At 33.6% G+C, this 15,749-nt stretch overlaps 2 protein-coding genes and 1 pseudogene across 3 annotated transcripts; 1 reads left to right on the forward strand and 2 right to left on the reverse strand.

The window, feature by feature from the left end:
- Nucleotides 1–1,490: 1,490 nt before the first annotated feature.
- On the reverse strand, nt 1,491–2,455 carry LOC145293076 (acylphosphatase-2 pseudogene; annotated as a pseudogene). Its single transcript, XR_013869656.1, has one exon. The product of XR_013869656.1 is annotated as an acylphosphatase-2 pseudogene (transcript).
- Nucleotides 2,456–8,001: 5,546 nt separating this feature from the next.
- On the forward strand, nt 8,002–8,544 carry LOC145292753 (uncharacterized). The gene has a single exon (XM_080138790.1). The coding sequence runs from the start codon at nt 8,002–8,004 to the stop codon at nt 8,542–8,544; it is 543 nt and encodes a 180-aa protein (XP_079994916.1).
- A 3,186-nt stretch (nt 8,545–11,730) lies between these two features.
- Nucleotides 11,731–12,155, reverse strand: LOC145293077 (acylphosphatase-2-like). The gene has a single exon (XM_080139427.1). It carries the CDS (start codon nt 12,049–12,051, stop codon nt 11,752–11,754), a length of 300 nt encoding a protein of 99 aa, XP_079995553.1. The 5' UTR covers nt 12,052–12,155; the 3' UTR covers nt 11,731–11,751.
- Between the last annotated feature and the right edge of the window lie 3,594 nt (nt 12,156–15,749).

The raw sequence follows: 15,749 nt of genomic DNA on the forward strand, positions 1-15,749 counted from the left end.
TATTACTTTGATTGCAATATCTGCCGGAACATATACTACACTCTGATTACAGAAAAAAGATCTTGGGCCCCAAGGCCAAGAAGAAAGAAAGCAAACCGTTTTTCTATTTATTTAAAAAGAAAATACAACTTTGTTATACATGGGTTGTGGAACTGCATTCACTAGCAAAAGATCTAGCTAATTTGCATACTCTTTTAAACATTCATTTTAATTAATTCCCCATTAGTTTTTTTTGGTTTTCTTATGGGATGATCATCTTTAGTTAACTATTACATGCAATTATATTCACGCTGATATTCTATGTGATTTATATGTGCGTAATATTTGCATAAAACAGTTATAGTAAACACAAACCTCCTTCTATATATATTTATGTATGCACATATACTTGTTTAAAAAAATTTGCCGACCAAACTCCTGTCAGTTTTTAGTCTACAGACATGAAACTTAATATATAAGGTATTCGAACCCATGCAAAACTTTATATTTGGGTTTTAGCCGGGGAAAATCGTTTAGTTATAAATAAAACTACTTGATCAATTTATGTGAATTTTGGAATATGACATCTTCATTTCATGGCAGGTATGTTAATCATAAAGATTTTTCTATATTTTTATATTTTCGTTGGTTTTTTTTTTTAATTAGATTGAATTTTAAATAAGAACCAAACTTTTCAATGATCGAATTAGAATTAAGGCTACTTATGCAGAACAGGTACCATGCTGAAATAATAACATTCTTTAGAAATCCCTTCTTAACGAGGAAAGAGTGACGGTGCTTTGTAACTATTCTGTACTTTCATCTAACAAGAGAGACAGATGTGCAGTTTAGGTTGTAAAGATAGCCTCTAACCTTTGCATGACTAAAAGGGACTGCATATCTGTCACAAAAAATACCGTAAAATTTGATGGTACTTATGCACTGATGTTACCGCGTCGAAATAACGTTATTATTTAGAAACCCACTGCCTTGTGATGCCTTGGCAAAGGCTAAGGGAGTAAACCCTGACAAAAAATCCGGTCTGGAGTTCCGATAAACAGATGGTGAAGCTAAGCTCTGCAACATCTTTCCTGCAGCCGCACTGGCACCAACTGTATTTGCTTGCCTTTCCGTTGGAGTCTGCCTGCAACACTAAGAGGAGGACCCTGAAAAATGAGCAAACCAAGGCTCTCTTATTACCCGTCCAGGCCTGCACCTGGTTAGCCACAGCAGACACTGTAGTAAACCAAACTAGGTGCAGAATGCCATTGTCTCAAGAGACAGAAGGTTGCCATCATTTAGAAACCCATTCTTAACATGGGGAGGGTGTTCTGTACTTCACCTAAGAATTTAATAAAAAAGATAAAATACTATTTAAAAAATAGCACGGTAAGTGCATAAGCACCAACTTGATAAAACTATATAAATAAAAAAAAAAGCAAAAAAAAAAGCATGGTACCTTCTCTGCATAAGTACCGAATTACGAACTAATTTAAGAGAAAAGAAAAAACTTTTTGTTTTGTTTGTTTTAATAAAATAAAGATATGGAAGATGATTAACTCTTCTTAGCTGCACTTATTGTAGTACTTTTAGATTTATAAACAATCATGACAGTTTTTTATTTGTTTTCTTTTTTGTGCTTTTGAGGAGGGAGGGGTACATTTTTTTTTTTTGCTTTGTGAGACGGGGTGAGGAACATTGCATTTTTCGTTTTCTATTTGAATGGTGGCAGAAAACATTGCATTTTTTATTTGTTTGTTTCTTGAGGCGGGTAGAAAACATTGTTATCTTTTGCTTTTTTGAGGGGGGGGGGCGTAGAAAACATTGTATATATATATTTTTAATTTGCTTTTTGAGGGCAGCAAACATTGCATTTCCTTTTTTGCTTTTAAAAATTGCATGTTTTTCTTTTTTGTAGGAGAGGGTAGAAAACGTTGCGTTTTTTTTTAGTATTGAATTAAAATAAAAAAAATGTGTCTTTAAAAAGGAAGAAACCAAATATATTTTTAGTAGTTTCAAAACAAATCAATATTTGCATAAAAATATAAGCAATAACAGCAACAAAAAAAACTACCTAATAATTTGAAAACTTTTGCGATCCAATTGTGTTATTTCTTCTTCATCAGAAAACACACATTTGCGGATTTTGGAATGTGGACTTCCGACCTGACGGAGCCATTTCTTCATAGTTTCCACCTGATCTTTGTCGCCTTGCAGATTTCCGATCACGGTCCCGTCGTCGGTGTTCTTGACCCAACCAACTAAGTTCAATTCACGAGCCTTCAAGTTCGTATATTTACGAAAAAATACACCCTGGACCTTTCCGAAGACCTCATAGTTTATAGAAATGAGTTTGCCGCTGTCACCAGAGTCTGCCATGACGAGAAAAAGCCGACGGACAACAAAAAATAGAAATACCGCCGTCAACGCGGACGCCACGATGAAACTAAAAATGGACGTCATGGAAACGAACAGAGTTATTTCCCTTTGTGCAGAACAAAATAAAGCGCACTAATCACAAAGGGGGGGGGGTGCAACTACATTATAATAGCGAAATTGGAAAATTTTAATATTGAATTTCTATGGTCTATACTTAATTGTCATGTTACAGTAAAGAATATATCCAAAAATTACGAAATCGATAAGGTAGAAAAAAATTATTAAATAAGATTATTTTTTGACAAAGTTTAGCCAAGAGGAGATAACTAGCGTGTAATTATTGCCAATTTTTAAAATAAATTATGCGTTTTGCATTGTTTTTAACATAACTGTGTTACTTGTTATTTTTTTATCTTTTCAAAGAAATATGGCGCGGGTTTTTATGATAAAGATTGAAATTTCGTGAAATGAAAAATGGACGTCATGAAAACAAAGAGAGTTATCCCCCCTTTGATTATAAAAAATGGTGCTTAGAGGCGACAGATCGATTTTTTTAAAATATATTCTTTTAAGCAAAAACTATATTGCTTATTTAATCGTAATGTAGAAAATAGTAATATATCAAAAAATTATGAAATTTAATCAGGTAAAACAACTGCTATTATTTTTTTAGTAAAAAAAAGAAAAAAGTGGTGCTTATGCAGTTTAGTAAAGTAAGAAATTTCTTTCTTACACAGTATTTTTTTTACTTACTAGAAGTGAACCGTTTAGAAAAGAAAAAAAAAACGGGGTTGTATTACTGTACACATAGATTCAAAAAAGTTGTCAAAAAACAAATATATAACAAATAAATGTTATCAAAGGCAAGATAAGTTACTTTTCTACCAAACTGGATATATTTTTGTGTTTTTTATTCAATGTAACATGTTTATTCAGCTCGAAAAACATACAGTGTTTACCGATGTATTCGAAAATTCAAAATGGCGGCCGACTCTTTCTTTAACACGGTAAGTTTGGGAAAAGGTGTTATAAATAATAAACTAGACAAAATGCTATTAAAAAACTACCGAATATATGTCAAGTTATGTCACGGTAACATATATTGAGCGAATTTCTAACAGTATTTTGTCTAGTTTATTATTTATAACACCTTTTCCCAAACTTACCGTGTTAAAGAGAGAGTCGGCCGCCATATTGAATTTTCCAATACATCGGTAAAGACAGTATGTTTTTCGAGCTGAATAAACATGTTAAATTGAATAAAAACACGAAAATTATATCTAGTTTGGTAGAAAAATAACGTATCTTGCCTTTGATAACATTTATTCGTTATATATTTGTTTTTTGACAACTTTTTTGAATCTATGTGTACAGTAATACAAACCCTTCCAAGCTTATAACTCCTCGAAAAAATGTAATTCAAGCCCTAATTTCTTTTTCAATTAAAGGAGCAAGGACCAAGGTTCCATTAAAAAAACAAAACAAAAAACAAAAAAAAAACAAACAACGTGTTTTTTTTAAAAAAAAAAAAGGTTTTAAACTTCGGACTTTATAGGTAAATTTCTAAACAACACTACTTTTTTGTTTTAAATTTGAATATATTATTTATTGACCTTTTCTCTTCAATTTGTGATATATAACACTGGTGAGTAAATTAATTATTTACTTTTTAATAGACACTTGAAAATGGGGGGGGCGTGGATAAAAAAATGTTTGTCTAAAATATTATATTCGGTTTATTGGAAAGAGCATAAAATTTCACATTGATCCTGAAAATATCGTAAAAATAGAATCAATAGAAAAATTTGGATAGATTTTTAAAGTTTAAAAATTGAAAAATATTGAACTCGTAAAATTCATTACTGTTTAAAAGAAAAAAAATATTTCTATTACTTTTAAAACAACTTTAATAGTTTATTTTCGAAGTATAATCCATAAAGAAAATAAACAACTCACTTTTAAAAGAGAAATTACGAGTTTTTTTATATTTTATTCGCAGTTTCGTGTTAGGGGTGTCAAAAATTCCTACAAAAATTCTGATACACCTACGCAAGCACATGTCTCAGTTTCTGTATGAATCAAAATATGATATTTATTCATATTTTACAATCGGGCAAGGCAGGGCGGCCTGCTAGTATATAACTAAAAACATTAAAAACACAGGGTTTGTTTTATAATAGACCAAGAAAAATAAATGAAATAAAATACTATTAGAAATCCACCCAATAAATGTTACTGTGACATTTCTAAGGTGGATTGCTAACAGTATTTTGTTTAATTTTTTTATTACGTCATTGTTGAGACTTTAAAAATGTAAGAGACATACTAAGGCCATTGTATTCTTCTCATGTAACGCTAGACACTACTTGTTTTTTGAACTGTATAAACCTTTTAAAGTAAGTAAAAACACAAAAAAATCTTATCCAATTAGGTAGAAGAGTGACTTATCTTGGCTTTGATAACATTTATTTATTATATATTTTGCGTCTGAATTTTTTAAATAAGAATCAGTTATTCATAATATTTGGATTACTTTCGACTACTGTTTTCATCTTGAGTATCATTTTCACAATGTTTCGGTCGATGTAGCCTCCAACCTTCTTCAGGTGTATGTTGTCAAGCTCAGGAATATTTCTAACTCAGGAATTTGGACAGAATTTTGAACAGAACCCTTTATTTACGTCACGGGGGTAGCATGCTCTTGTTCCGTCAGCTATGATTGGGTAGAGGTCCTAAGTAATTTGCAATTGTATTTTTTGGTTGATCACACTGAGAATTGAACCTTCAACCTTCAGGAGAATATCACTTTTACAACTGATTTTTCCAAGTAATCTAACCATTGCGCCAATTCCTTGTGGAAACATTCCAGAGTTCAACAAGATACACCTGAAGAAAGTCGGAGGTTATATTGACCGAAACGTCATGAAAATGACACTCAAGATGAGAACAGTAGTCTGAAGAATCCAAATAATGTTATATATTTGTTTTTTGTTTGTTTTTTACTATTTTTCCGTACCTCATTCTATTGTAAAACACCTCCTTTTCAAACTACAAAAAAAAAAAAAACAACAACAAAAAATAACAGTAAAATGTTTTTTCTTTGCTTTTATGCAGTCTGTTTTTTAAATTTTAAGTGTTAGATGTTTTTAGCTTTGTTTTACCTTATTTATAAATCTGGCGACATATATTTTTTTTGCATTTTACATGTATGATAAAACTTGTTATAGCTTGTTAACCGCATTCTTCAAACTATGTACACACGATGACTTTGCAAAAACATTAATTTACTCTGAGGTACCGTCATTCTACAAATGGGTAAAAAAAAACAAAAAACAAAAAAACAGTGACAACACAGAAAGATTGGTCAGCCTGTAAACAGCAATCTATGCATAAAATTCAGCAATTGCTTGGGACATTTTTACATAGTTCACCAAATCAAGTTGATTGTTTCCACTTGCGAATGTTGCTGCATGAAGTTTGAGGACCAACGTGCTTTCAGTATCTTAAAACATAGGAAAATTGAGTTTTGAATTCATACTATGAAGCCTATTGGGCTAGAGGATTACTTGGAGACAACTCCCAGTTGGAGGCAACTTTTAATGAAATTGCTTCATCACACAGTGCTGAAAGCCTTAGAGATGTTTTTGTGAAGATTTTACATTTTTGCAATGCTGGCGACCTATATACTTTGTGGTTAAAGTTTAGAAATCAACTTTCTGCATCAAACACAGGCTGAGATTCAAGATATTCATGTTGAGTGCAATGATGAACTATACAATAGGGCACTCATAAATATGGAGGATAAGATTCTTTGTATGGGCGGAAACGCTTTATCATCATACGGCTTATCTGAAACTCGCCGCAGCATACTTGACCAAATTCCGACTCTTCTCATTCAGGAAACTTCCTATGATATAGACTTCTTGTCAAGATTTGTTGCTGAAATGAAGCCTAGGCTACTTCCTGACCAGCTTTTAGCTTTCAACACAATTACTAAAAGTGTGTTTGATCGTTCAGGTGATTCTCTCTCCTCTGATCTCGAGCGCGTGGTTCAGTGGGGGAAGACGTGGCTGGTTACCTTTAATGCATCTAAAACCAAACTCCTATCCTTACATCATCAACGCTCTGATCCCCATCTGGCATCAATTGGGATGGATGGCTCTCATCTGAGAGAGGCCCCGTGTTTTGACAAGCATCCGGGTTTGACCTTTACTCCTGATCTGAAATGGAACACATACATCAGGTCTGTTGCCAAGGTTGCTGGAAAGATGGTGGGATCCTTCTACCGCTCCAAAAGATATCTCACTACTGATGGAAAAGCCAAGTACGTCCAAGGATGGAATACTGCTGCTATATCTGGGCAGGAGCTGCTAAAAACAGCCTATCCTTCCTTGACAGAGTACAAAATAGACTTCATGGCTTAGTGGGGGATGCCCTTTTCTCTACCCTGCAACCTCTCTCCCACAGAAGAGACGTTGCGAGCATATCCTTGTTTTATCGTTATTTCCATGGCAGGTGCTCGTCTGAGCTCCAATCTCTGGTCCCCCCCTTGCCAATCTTTCACGAAAAACACTCGTCTAGCTGAATCCACTGTGAAAAATTTCCCCCACTCTTTATCTGTGCCTAAATCAAAACGCGGATTCCATGAACAAACCTTCTTTCTTAGAACTGCACGCCTGTGAAACTCTGTTCCGTCTGCCTGCTTCTCACCTGACTACAACTTGGATATCTTCAAGTCCAACGTTAACAAATTCCTAATGAACCGCCCCTTAAGTAAACACTTCATCAAATCTCCACACTAATGTACTGTACTTACAATAACCCTTATCCCTGAGTGGCTTCCAGGCCTTGATAAGTGGTGACCACCGTGTAAAAAAAAAAAAAAAAGGTGACATTTTCTTTCTTGATGCTCCCAGCGGCACTGGTAAGACATTTGTTACCAAACTCCTTCTTGCTAAAGTAAGGCAGGCAAAACTTGTTTCAATTGTCATTGCATCATCTAGAATTGCGGCTACACTTCTTTCTGGTGGCAGAACAGTGCACTCTAAATTTAAACTTCCCTTGAACCTTGTTTCAGCAGAGATGCCACTCTGTGATATTTCCAAGGAGAGCCTCAGAGCTGATCTCTTGAGACAATGTCATTTGATTGTGTGGGATGAATGCACCTTGGCTCACAAAGGAGTAATTTAGACATTGGATCGATTACTCGAAGATATTAGGAAATCTCATCAAATCATGGATGGTTGGACTCTTTTGCTTTCTGGAGACTTTCGTCAAATTTTGCCTATCATTCCCAGGGGTACCAGAGCTGATCAAGTTAGTGCATGTCTCAAGTCATTACCCTTATGGCATCAGGTTAGAACACTTCATTTAACCACCAACATGCATGTACGACTCCATGGAGACAACATATTAGAAAGATTTTCTGAGGATATTCTTAGCATTGGATACGGTTGTGTGCCATCAAACCCAAATGATAACATTGACATCGGCAATATATGTTGCCTGGTAGACACTTTGGACGATCTAAAGCAACCCGTTTTTACAAACTTGGCTGATGACTACCATAATTATGACTGGCTATGTGATAGGGCTATATAAGCTGTTAACAATTCAACTACTTCAGCAATCAATTATCAGCTGATGGAAATTCTTCCGGGTGCTAAGAAAGAATTCAAATCTTTCAACAAAAATGTGGATCCGAAGGATGATGTAAAATTTCTTGAGTTTCTCAATTCATTAAATGTCCCTGGCCTATCTGACCCTACGTTGACCCTCAAGGAAAGATGTCCAGTAATTCTTTTATGGAATATTGCACCACCAAAACTTTGCAATGGCACAAAACTTGTGATTAACAAAATGTCTGACAACATTATTGAAACTACCATTATAACTGGATGCGGCAAGGGAGAAGAGGGGCTAATCCCAGAGGTAATACTTACAACATCAGATAAAGCACCCGAAGCTTTAAAAAAAATTCAGTTTCCCCTTAGTCAAGCTTTTACAATATCGATTAACAAATCCCAGGGCCAAATTTTGTCTGTTGCCAGCCTTCATCTGGTAGAACCATGCTTTTCACACGGGCAACTTTACGTTGACTATTCTTGTGTGGGCAGTCGCAACAGCCTTTTTGCATACATTCCCAATCGAAAAACCAAAAATGTTGGTTACAGCGAGGTTTTATAGCAAAGTTAGGCTCGATTTACTGACAATAGAGCTCTTCCTGATGAACATCCTTTAAATTCATTCTTTGTTTTCTTGAAAAGAGGAATCGCTGAACTATCTACATTTCTACGTGTATTTATAATACAAAATACAATTCCTTTAACATGTCATCATTTTACTTAAAGGAAAATCATCTTTTATGAAGGAAATTTACCAATTTGTTCTTTCTAGCTGCCCTTCTATTCGTCATCCAACAATGGAATTACTGTGATTGACACAGACGTTTTCTTTTACCACTGAATAGTTTGCCTTTTTGTTGGTTACACCATTATTACTGTTTCGTTTGCCAATGAAAAAAAATTTTTTTTCAATTAAAAAGGCCAACTTCTTCTAATTGTTTTTTCTTCATCAGTGTTAACATTACAAAAATGGTTGTCCATACTTCTTACGTTTTCAAATTATCCAATTATTCTTCCAAATATAAAAATAATGACTCTTTTGTTCTGTCTACTGAGAACCAGTCACCTCCAGGACTTGTGTCGAACACTTAAACATCGGAAACTGTTCGGAAACTAAACATGGCTTACAACATCCTCAATTTTCCGTAAAAATTAATTTTAACTATAAATAACTTTCTCCTTGATAAATTTTCGTAATTTTTGGATATATTACTATTTTGGACATGACAAGTAAGTAATATTGTTTCTGCTTAAAATGACTTATTATCTTTATACTTAAGAATCCAATCTGTCGCCTCTCTCTTAACAAGTACCTAAATTTGTGACATTGTACGCCATTGGATTTGCATTACAATCCACAGTCATATAAAAAAGTGGTCAAAAATTAAAAAATATATAACAAATAAATGTTACCAAAGGCAAGATAAGTTACTCTTCTACGTATCTGGAAAAGTTTTTAGTGGTTTTACTCAATTTAAAACGTTTAATCGATTTGAAAATCATAGTGTTTATCGATCTATGTAAAAAAGACTAATGGTAGCAGCTAACTGTAAATACGTGAAGTTTGGAAAATGACTTAAAATTAAAAAAATGATACAAAATACTGTTAGAAACCTAGCCAATATATGCCACGTGAACATATATATATGGTGGGTTTCTGACAGTATTTTGTATAATTTTTTGATTTTAAGTCATTTGTCCAAACTTCACATATTTAACATTCAGCTCACCGCCATTTGTTTTTTTTTCTTTAAATATACCGATAAACACTGTATGCTTTTCGGACCGATTAAACATTTTAAAGTGAGTAAAACTGCTAAAAAACTTTTCCAGATAAGTAGAAGAGTAACTTATCTTGCCTTTGGTAACATTTATTTGTTATATATTTTAAAAAATTTTTTACACTTTTTCGTACGTCTGTGAATTGCAATACAAACCCACATTTTTTGCATAGTATTTTCAAGTTAAATTAAGTTTTTACGATATTTTTGTACATTAAATTGTTAGGTTATTTGTTGAAATAACTTTTTAAATTTAGTAATCAAGTAAAAAAAAAAAGGCACTTCTGTACGACAGTGTCATGAGGCGAATGTGTGTAGTTTAGTTTCAAGAACGGCCGATAGAGGGCGTTTCTCATTCAAAGAACAGGGCTCGATAACTCGTACCTTTCTAAAAGTTTGTGCAAAAACCTCTATAAATGTTTCATGTTTTTGAAATTATATTTTGCTACATTGACAAATGAAAATTATATTTTGGTATATTTTTATACAATCTTATTGTGACCCCCCCCCCTAAAAAAACAAAAACAAAACATGATTATATGTTGTTGCTACATTTCATGCAATCTTACAGGGAAAAAACCCAAATAATTCTAAAAAAAACAAAACAAAAAAAAACCAGTCTATAAATGTTTCGCTTTTCCACTATTTTTGTGTTATTTATTTCGTTATAAATTTCACTTAATTTCATTGAGTAGTTTTTTTTTTTTTTTTTTTTTTACAGCGAAAAAGCAATTTGTTATGATACCGAGCAAAAGGTTCGATTTTTAGAAAGAAGAGCTAACATTAAAGATGGCGAGGGAGTGTCGGCGCTTTACATTGAGTTATCTCCCCATGGCGTGTTCAATAAATTCCATAATGGCTGACTTCAACGCGCTCTCATAAGAACGTGTTTTTCCGCTGTAAAAAAAACAAAAAAAAAAAAAACAAACAAACAAAAAAAACTACTCGATCAAATTAAATGAAAATTTTTTTTCGGAGATCTTCAGTCCAAAACGGATACGAACAATATAACCTTTTTTTTTTTTTTTTTCGATATTTTCATTTTTGAATGTCGTGATTAAACTGTACAAGTACCCAACTTTTATTTTTAGGTAAAATTTAGTTTTAATTTAAAATGAAAAATATTTTATGTAAAATAAATGCATGTTTATGAATTTATGTGGAGATGGCGAGTGACTATAAATAAATTCAGCGAAATCCTATGCTGCATAGGATTTCGCTGAATTTACTTGTGGCCACTCGTCATCGCCGCGTAAATTCATAAACATACGAACTAAACAGATTCATCGAAGTCCCGTCAATTCGTTCCATTTTGACTCGATCTTGATCGCAAGGACAAGGCTACTTTTTGGTCAACGAATGGCAACAGGCAGCCATGTTGATTTTTTTGCTTATTGAATGTTTACACATTTTATTCGTGCATTTTTCGAGTTTTGATGGGTAAAATAAATTAACCTTTTACACGAAATAACTCCCCATTAATAATATTTAAGATAACAAAAAAAAAATTATGCCTTATTTTCCTTATATAATCTGCAAACCCTATTTAGCGATATTACTCATGTGAGCAAGAAAGCGAAAGTAGCTCAAGGAGACATCTCGTACAGGAGAACCATAATACATTCAAACACACAAAACTTATCCAGGTAAAACGGAAGAATAAGTTATCTTGCCTTTAATAACATTTATTTGTTGATAATTTTTATTTTTTATTTTCGTTTGTTGGCTTTTCTGCTAAATACGCGTTTTGTCTTTTTTTGTTTTGTTTCAGGAATCCGAGTTTCATCTTGTGCGATCACTTTTCGCATGTTATAATTCGTTACCAGATTTTGGGCACTTATAGAGCATATGAATTACCAAATTTATAAAGAGGATAAAAACTTTTTTTTCTTTTAAATAGAATAATTCAAACATTTTTTCTAAATCGGTAGTTTGTTTCACTCAGTTTTTCTGTCCTTTTTCTGTTAATAATACTTAATTATTATTATTCATTCAATGCAGAACCGATCAAACTCCATCGTGCGAATCTCTCGTTCATTCTTGAATTCACAGTGGGATATTTTCGATGAAGGGCTTCCGATATTTTGCAACCAATGTTTCATCTCGTCAACCCGATTTTTCGGCCCTTGCACAATTCCAATGACGGTACCCGCGTGAGTGTTCTTCACCCACCCGACAAGTTCCTTTTTCGATGCCGTCTTTTGCGTGCAATCACGGAAACAAACGCCTTGCACCCGGCCAGAAACTTCGTAATCCACAGAGACAAGTTTGCTGTTGTTGTCCGACATCACGGCAGTGAATTGTTAGAATTGATGACAACTCTTTAAAAGTCCGCAAAAAATGGTCAATGCGAACAAACGCTGTTTCTGCGCAAAAAAAAAAAAAAAAAAAAAAAAAATGCGAACCGGGTAATAGAGTTATCTCCCTTTACACCGAGATTTTTAAGAGTGTCCCTGTCCCTCACCAATTTTAGAGTTTTCTTTAGGTATTTTGTAATATGAGAAGTATTGGCGCTTATTACAGTCGACAGACTGATTTTCTTTCTTTTTTTTGTGACTTTAAGCAAAAACAACAGTACTTACTTAATTGTCATGTCGAAAATAGTAATATGCCAAAAAATTACGTAATTTCATCGAGTAGAAAATTAAAAGTTGAAAAAGAAAAAGTAATTTTTACAGAAAATTGGGGAAATTGCAGTTTCCCTATATATGAACACCTTGAAGATTGCGAATACAGAAGACATAGTTACCTCCCTTTTCGCCACTTTAATGACTGGACGTACTGTTTTATACCATAGGGATAAACTTTTTTTATTCTTAAAAACACAATAGCAGTTGTTCAACTTGATGAATTTTCGTAATTTTTGGATATATTACTATTTTCGACATGACAATAATGTAAATACTGTTTTTTTTTTTTTTGCTTAAAATCACATATTTAAAAAGTCGATCTGTTAACATTATCTTAACAAGCACCAAAGTACTGGAAAATGAAAAGCTACAAGATCCTATGGGACATGGATATACAAACAGATAAACCCATCCAAGCAAGAAGACCAGATGTCATAAATGTTACCAAGAAGGAAAAGTCCTGCCAGATTGTAGATTCTGCTGTTTCAGCAGACCACAGAGTGAAGATCAAGTAGACTGAAAAGCGGAGCAAATACACGGAATGTGTGTTTCTGTGCATGTATGTATGTATGTATGTATGTATGTATGTATGTATTTGTGTGCATGTGTGTTCGTATGCATGCATGCATATATGTATGTGCATGTGTGTTTCTGTGCATGTATATATGTATTTGTGTGCATGTGTGTTTGTGTATATGTGTGTGTTTGTGGGCATGTATGTATGTATTTGTGTGCATGTGTGTTTCTGTGCATGTATGTATGTATTTGTGTGCATGTGTGTTTGTATGCATGCATGTATATATTTGTGTGCATGTGTGTTTGTGTATATGTGTGTGTGTTCGTGTGAATGTATGTATGTATTTATGTGCATGCATGTATGTATTTGTGTGCATGTGTGCTTGTACGTGTGTGCTTGCGTGTGTATGTGTCAAAGATAGATAACCCATAAAATTGTTTCATGCAAAAATTTTGGATGGATGTGCAATGCGAGTCTTAAAGAGAGATTTAGATCTGATGACTTCAGAGGAAGCTTAGATCTGGAGGATATAAGAAGAACTGGTCAGAGAGCTCAAAGGGATTTGGAAAATGAAAAAAGTAAAGATAATACCACTAATAGTAGGAGTGCTAGGAACGATACCGAAAAACTTTGAAAAAAGAATGGGAGAGACTGGAATCAGAAGAATAACAGAGAAGATATAACGAATCCCAATAATGAAAACTGCAGAAATATTAATGAAAACTCTTGAATGTAGAGACTAACACCACACATAAACTACACACAAACTGGACACAGAAACGGCTACAGATGCAAAACACAAAAGAACATCACATGGAATCATGAAAATTGAAACTAAGATACTGCCTCCCCTCCTTTTTTGTAAGTGTCACCATAAACTGGCACCATACCAAATAATGAGGATCAAGGAGGATGGAAAGACTGAGGAGAGAAAGTACTAGCCAGACCTCCTCTAGAGGAGTGCAAAGAAAACTGGGACCTTGCGGAGGCTTATTCCCACCCAAATTCCAGCAAAGAGAAATGGTTGTGGCCAACAAGAAATCAATGGGAAGAAGCTGTTGCGATAACGCAAATTCTTTTGCAAAGGTTATCGAAAGAGGTGAAGAGTACTGGAAATCTGGGGAGACTTGTTTTCACTCAAGTTGTTCTCAAAGAACAATCTTCAATGATAGCTTGTGTGACTACTCGTAGTGAGTAAATAATAATAATAATAATAATAATAATAATAATAATAACTAGCAGGACCCGTGGAAATTCCACGGTAGTTAAAATCTTGTAAAACACATCAATAAGAAATTCCTTATTGTTATATTACAAAAATGAACGTATGGAAGCAAGTAGAACAAACAAAGAACTGTAGTTAAAACTTTTATTGATGGCCAATGCAATCGTAACTGATGCTGTTGATATTGTCAGGAAGTGCTGGTGATGATTGAGGCGGTGACAGGGACGTTGATCAGCTGCTTGGAGTGAGAATAGTGGTCAGTCAGCAGGTTCTGGGGAGTCAAACTGTGAATTAAAAAAAAAAATGTGTGCCATTGTTGACATCGATTTTGTGAAAGTTCTGAGGACCCCAAGTTGTTTAATATTTCAGGACATCTTGGATTACATGTATAGGTAAGGAATAGGTCTGGCTTTCCATATTTACAGAAAACTGCCATTGCATCTTGATACAGTTGTTGAAGATTTCTAGGACTTCCTGTAAATTAAGATGGTAGAATAACTGGTACACCAGAATCGCCATCTTCATTCCTTGCTAAATGATCCATTAAGCCAGAATATTGAGCAGTTCTTGGTTGACTTTGATAACTTTTAATGAAGTTAAATAAGCAACTGTCAACTTTTACATATGCAATAGACTTTTCTATTTATTTTAAATTTTATTCAATGAAGATTTGGAAATTCACAAATATTTTTTAAGTCGAATTAGTGATATAGATTTCAATAAATGCATCACAACTTCCTGATAATATAAATAGAACACTTTGAATAAAAACATGGTAATCTGTTATAATATTCAGACCCTTGTGTATTACATGCATATAAAATGAAGTGTTTCTGTAAATCTTACGAAATACAGTTAAATTTTGATTTTTCGATAATCAAAATGATGTGAGGTAGGTTAAACAAACTGTACACTACTTTTTCATCAAATTATGAATTTTAAATATAAGGAAAGCAATTTTTAAATTTTTTTTTTCCAAAATCATATTTACATCCAAGTTAATTTTTAGATTCCATAGCTGTTCCTGATTGTTTTCATAACACTTCACGGTAAACAATATTCTTAGTATATGTTACACCACGCTTTCTGACCTGATTATCATCTCTATGCAGTTGCATTACCTTAAATTTCACACTGTGCTTAGATCAAGCTCTTGAACATGCCACATACAGCTGACCATGAGAAAATACAGGTTGTTTTGATGATATATACCAACCTTATCCAAAGTTTGGCCTTGTGCTTTATTGATGGTCAGTGAATATGCTAATCATATTGTAAACTGTATCTGATGAAATGCAAACGGAACATTTGTATCACTTGGCTTTAACTTAATTCTTGGAATGATAACTGTGGAACCTCTATTAGATCCATTAATTAAAATAGCAATGATGCTGTTTTGATGACATTCTTTTATTTTCATCCTAGTTCCATTACAAAGTCCTTGATTTATGGATAAATTTCGCAGTCGCATTACTATTGCCCCTATTTTCACATTAAGTCGGTGAGGTAACATTCCAAATGGAGTTAATGAATTTATGAACTCGATAGGATAATTTTGAAGTTCAGCATCATCATCGGAGATGTAATCTGCACTTAAATATGTATTTATGCCTC

Source organism: Euprymna scolopes, chromosome 14, assembly GCF_053919585.1.
Source record: "Euprymna scolopes isolate OS-2025 chromosome 14, ASM5391958v1, whole genome shotgun sequence".
NCBI lineage: Eukaryota > Metazoa > Mollusca > Cephalopoda > Sepiida > Sepiolidae > Euprymna > Euprymna scolopes.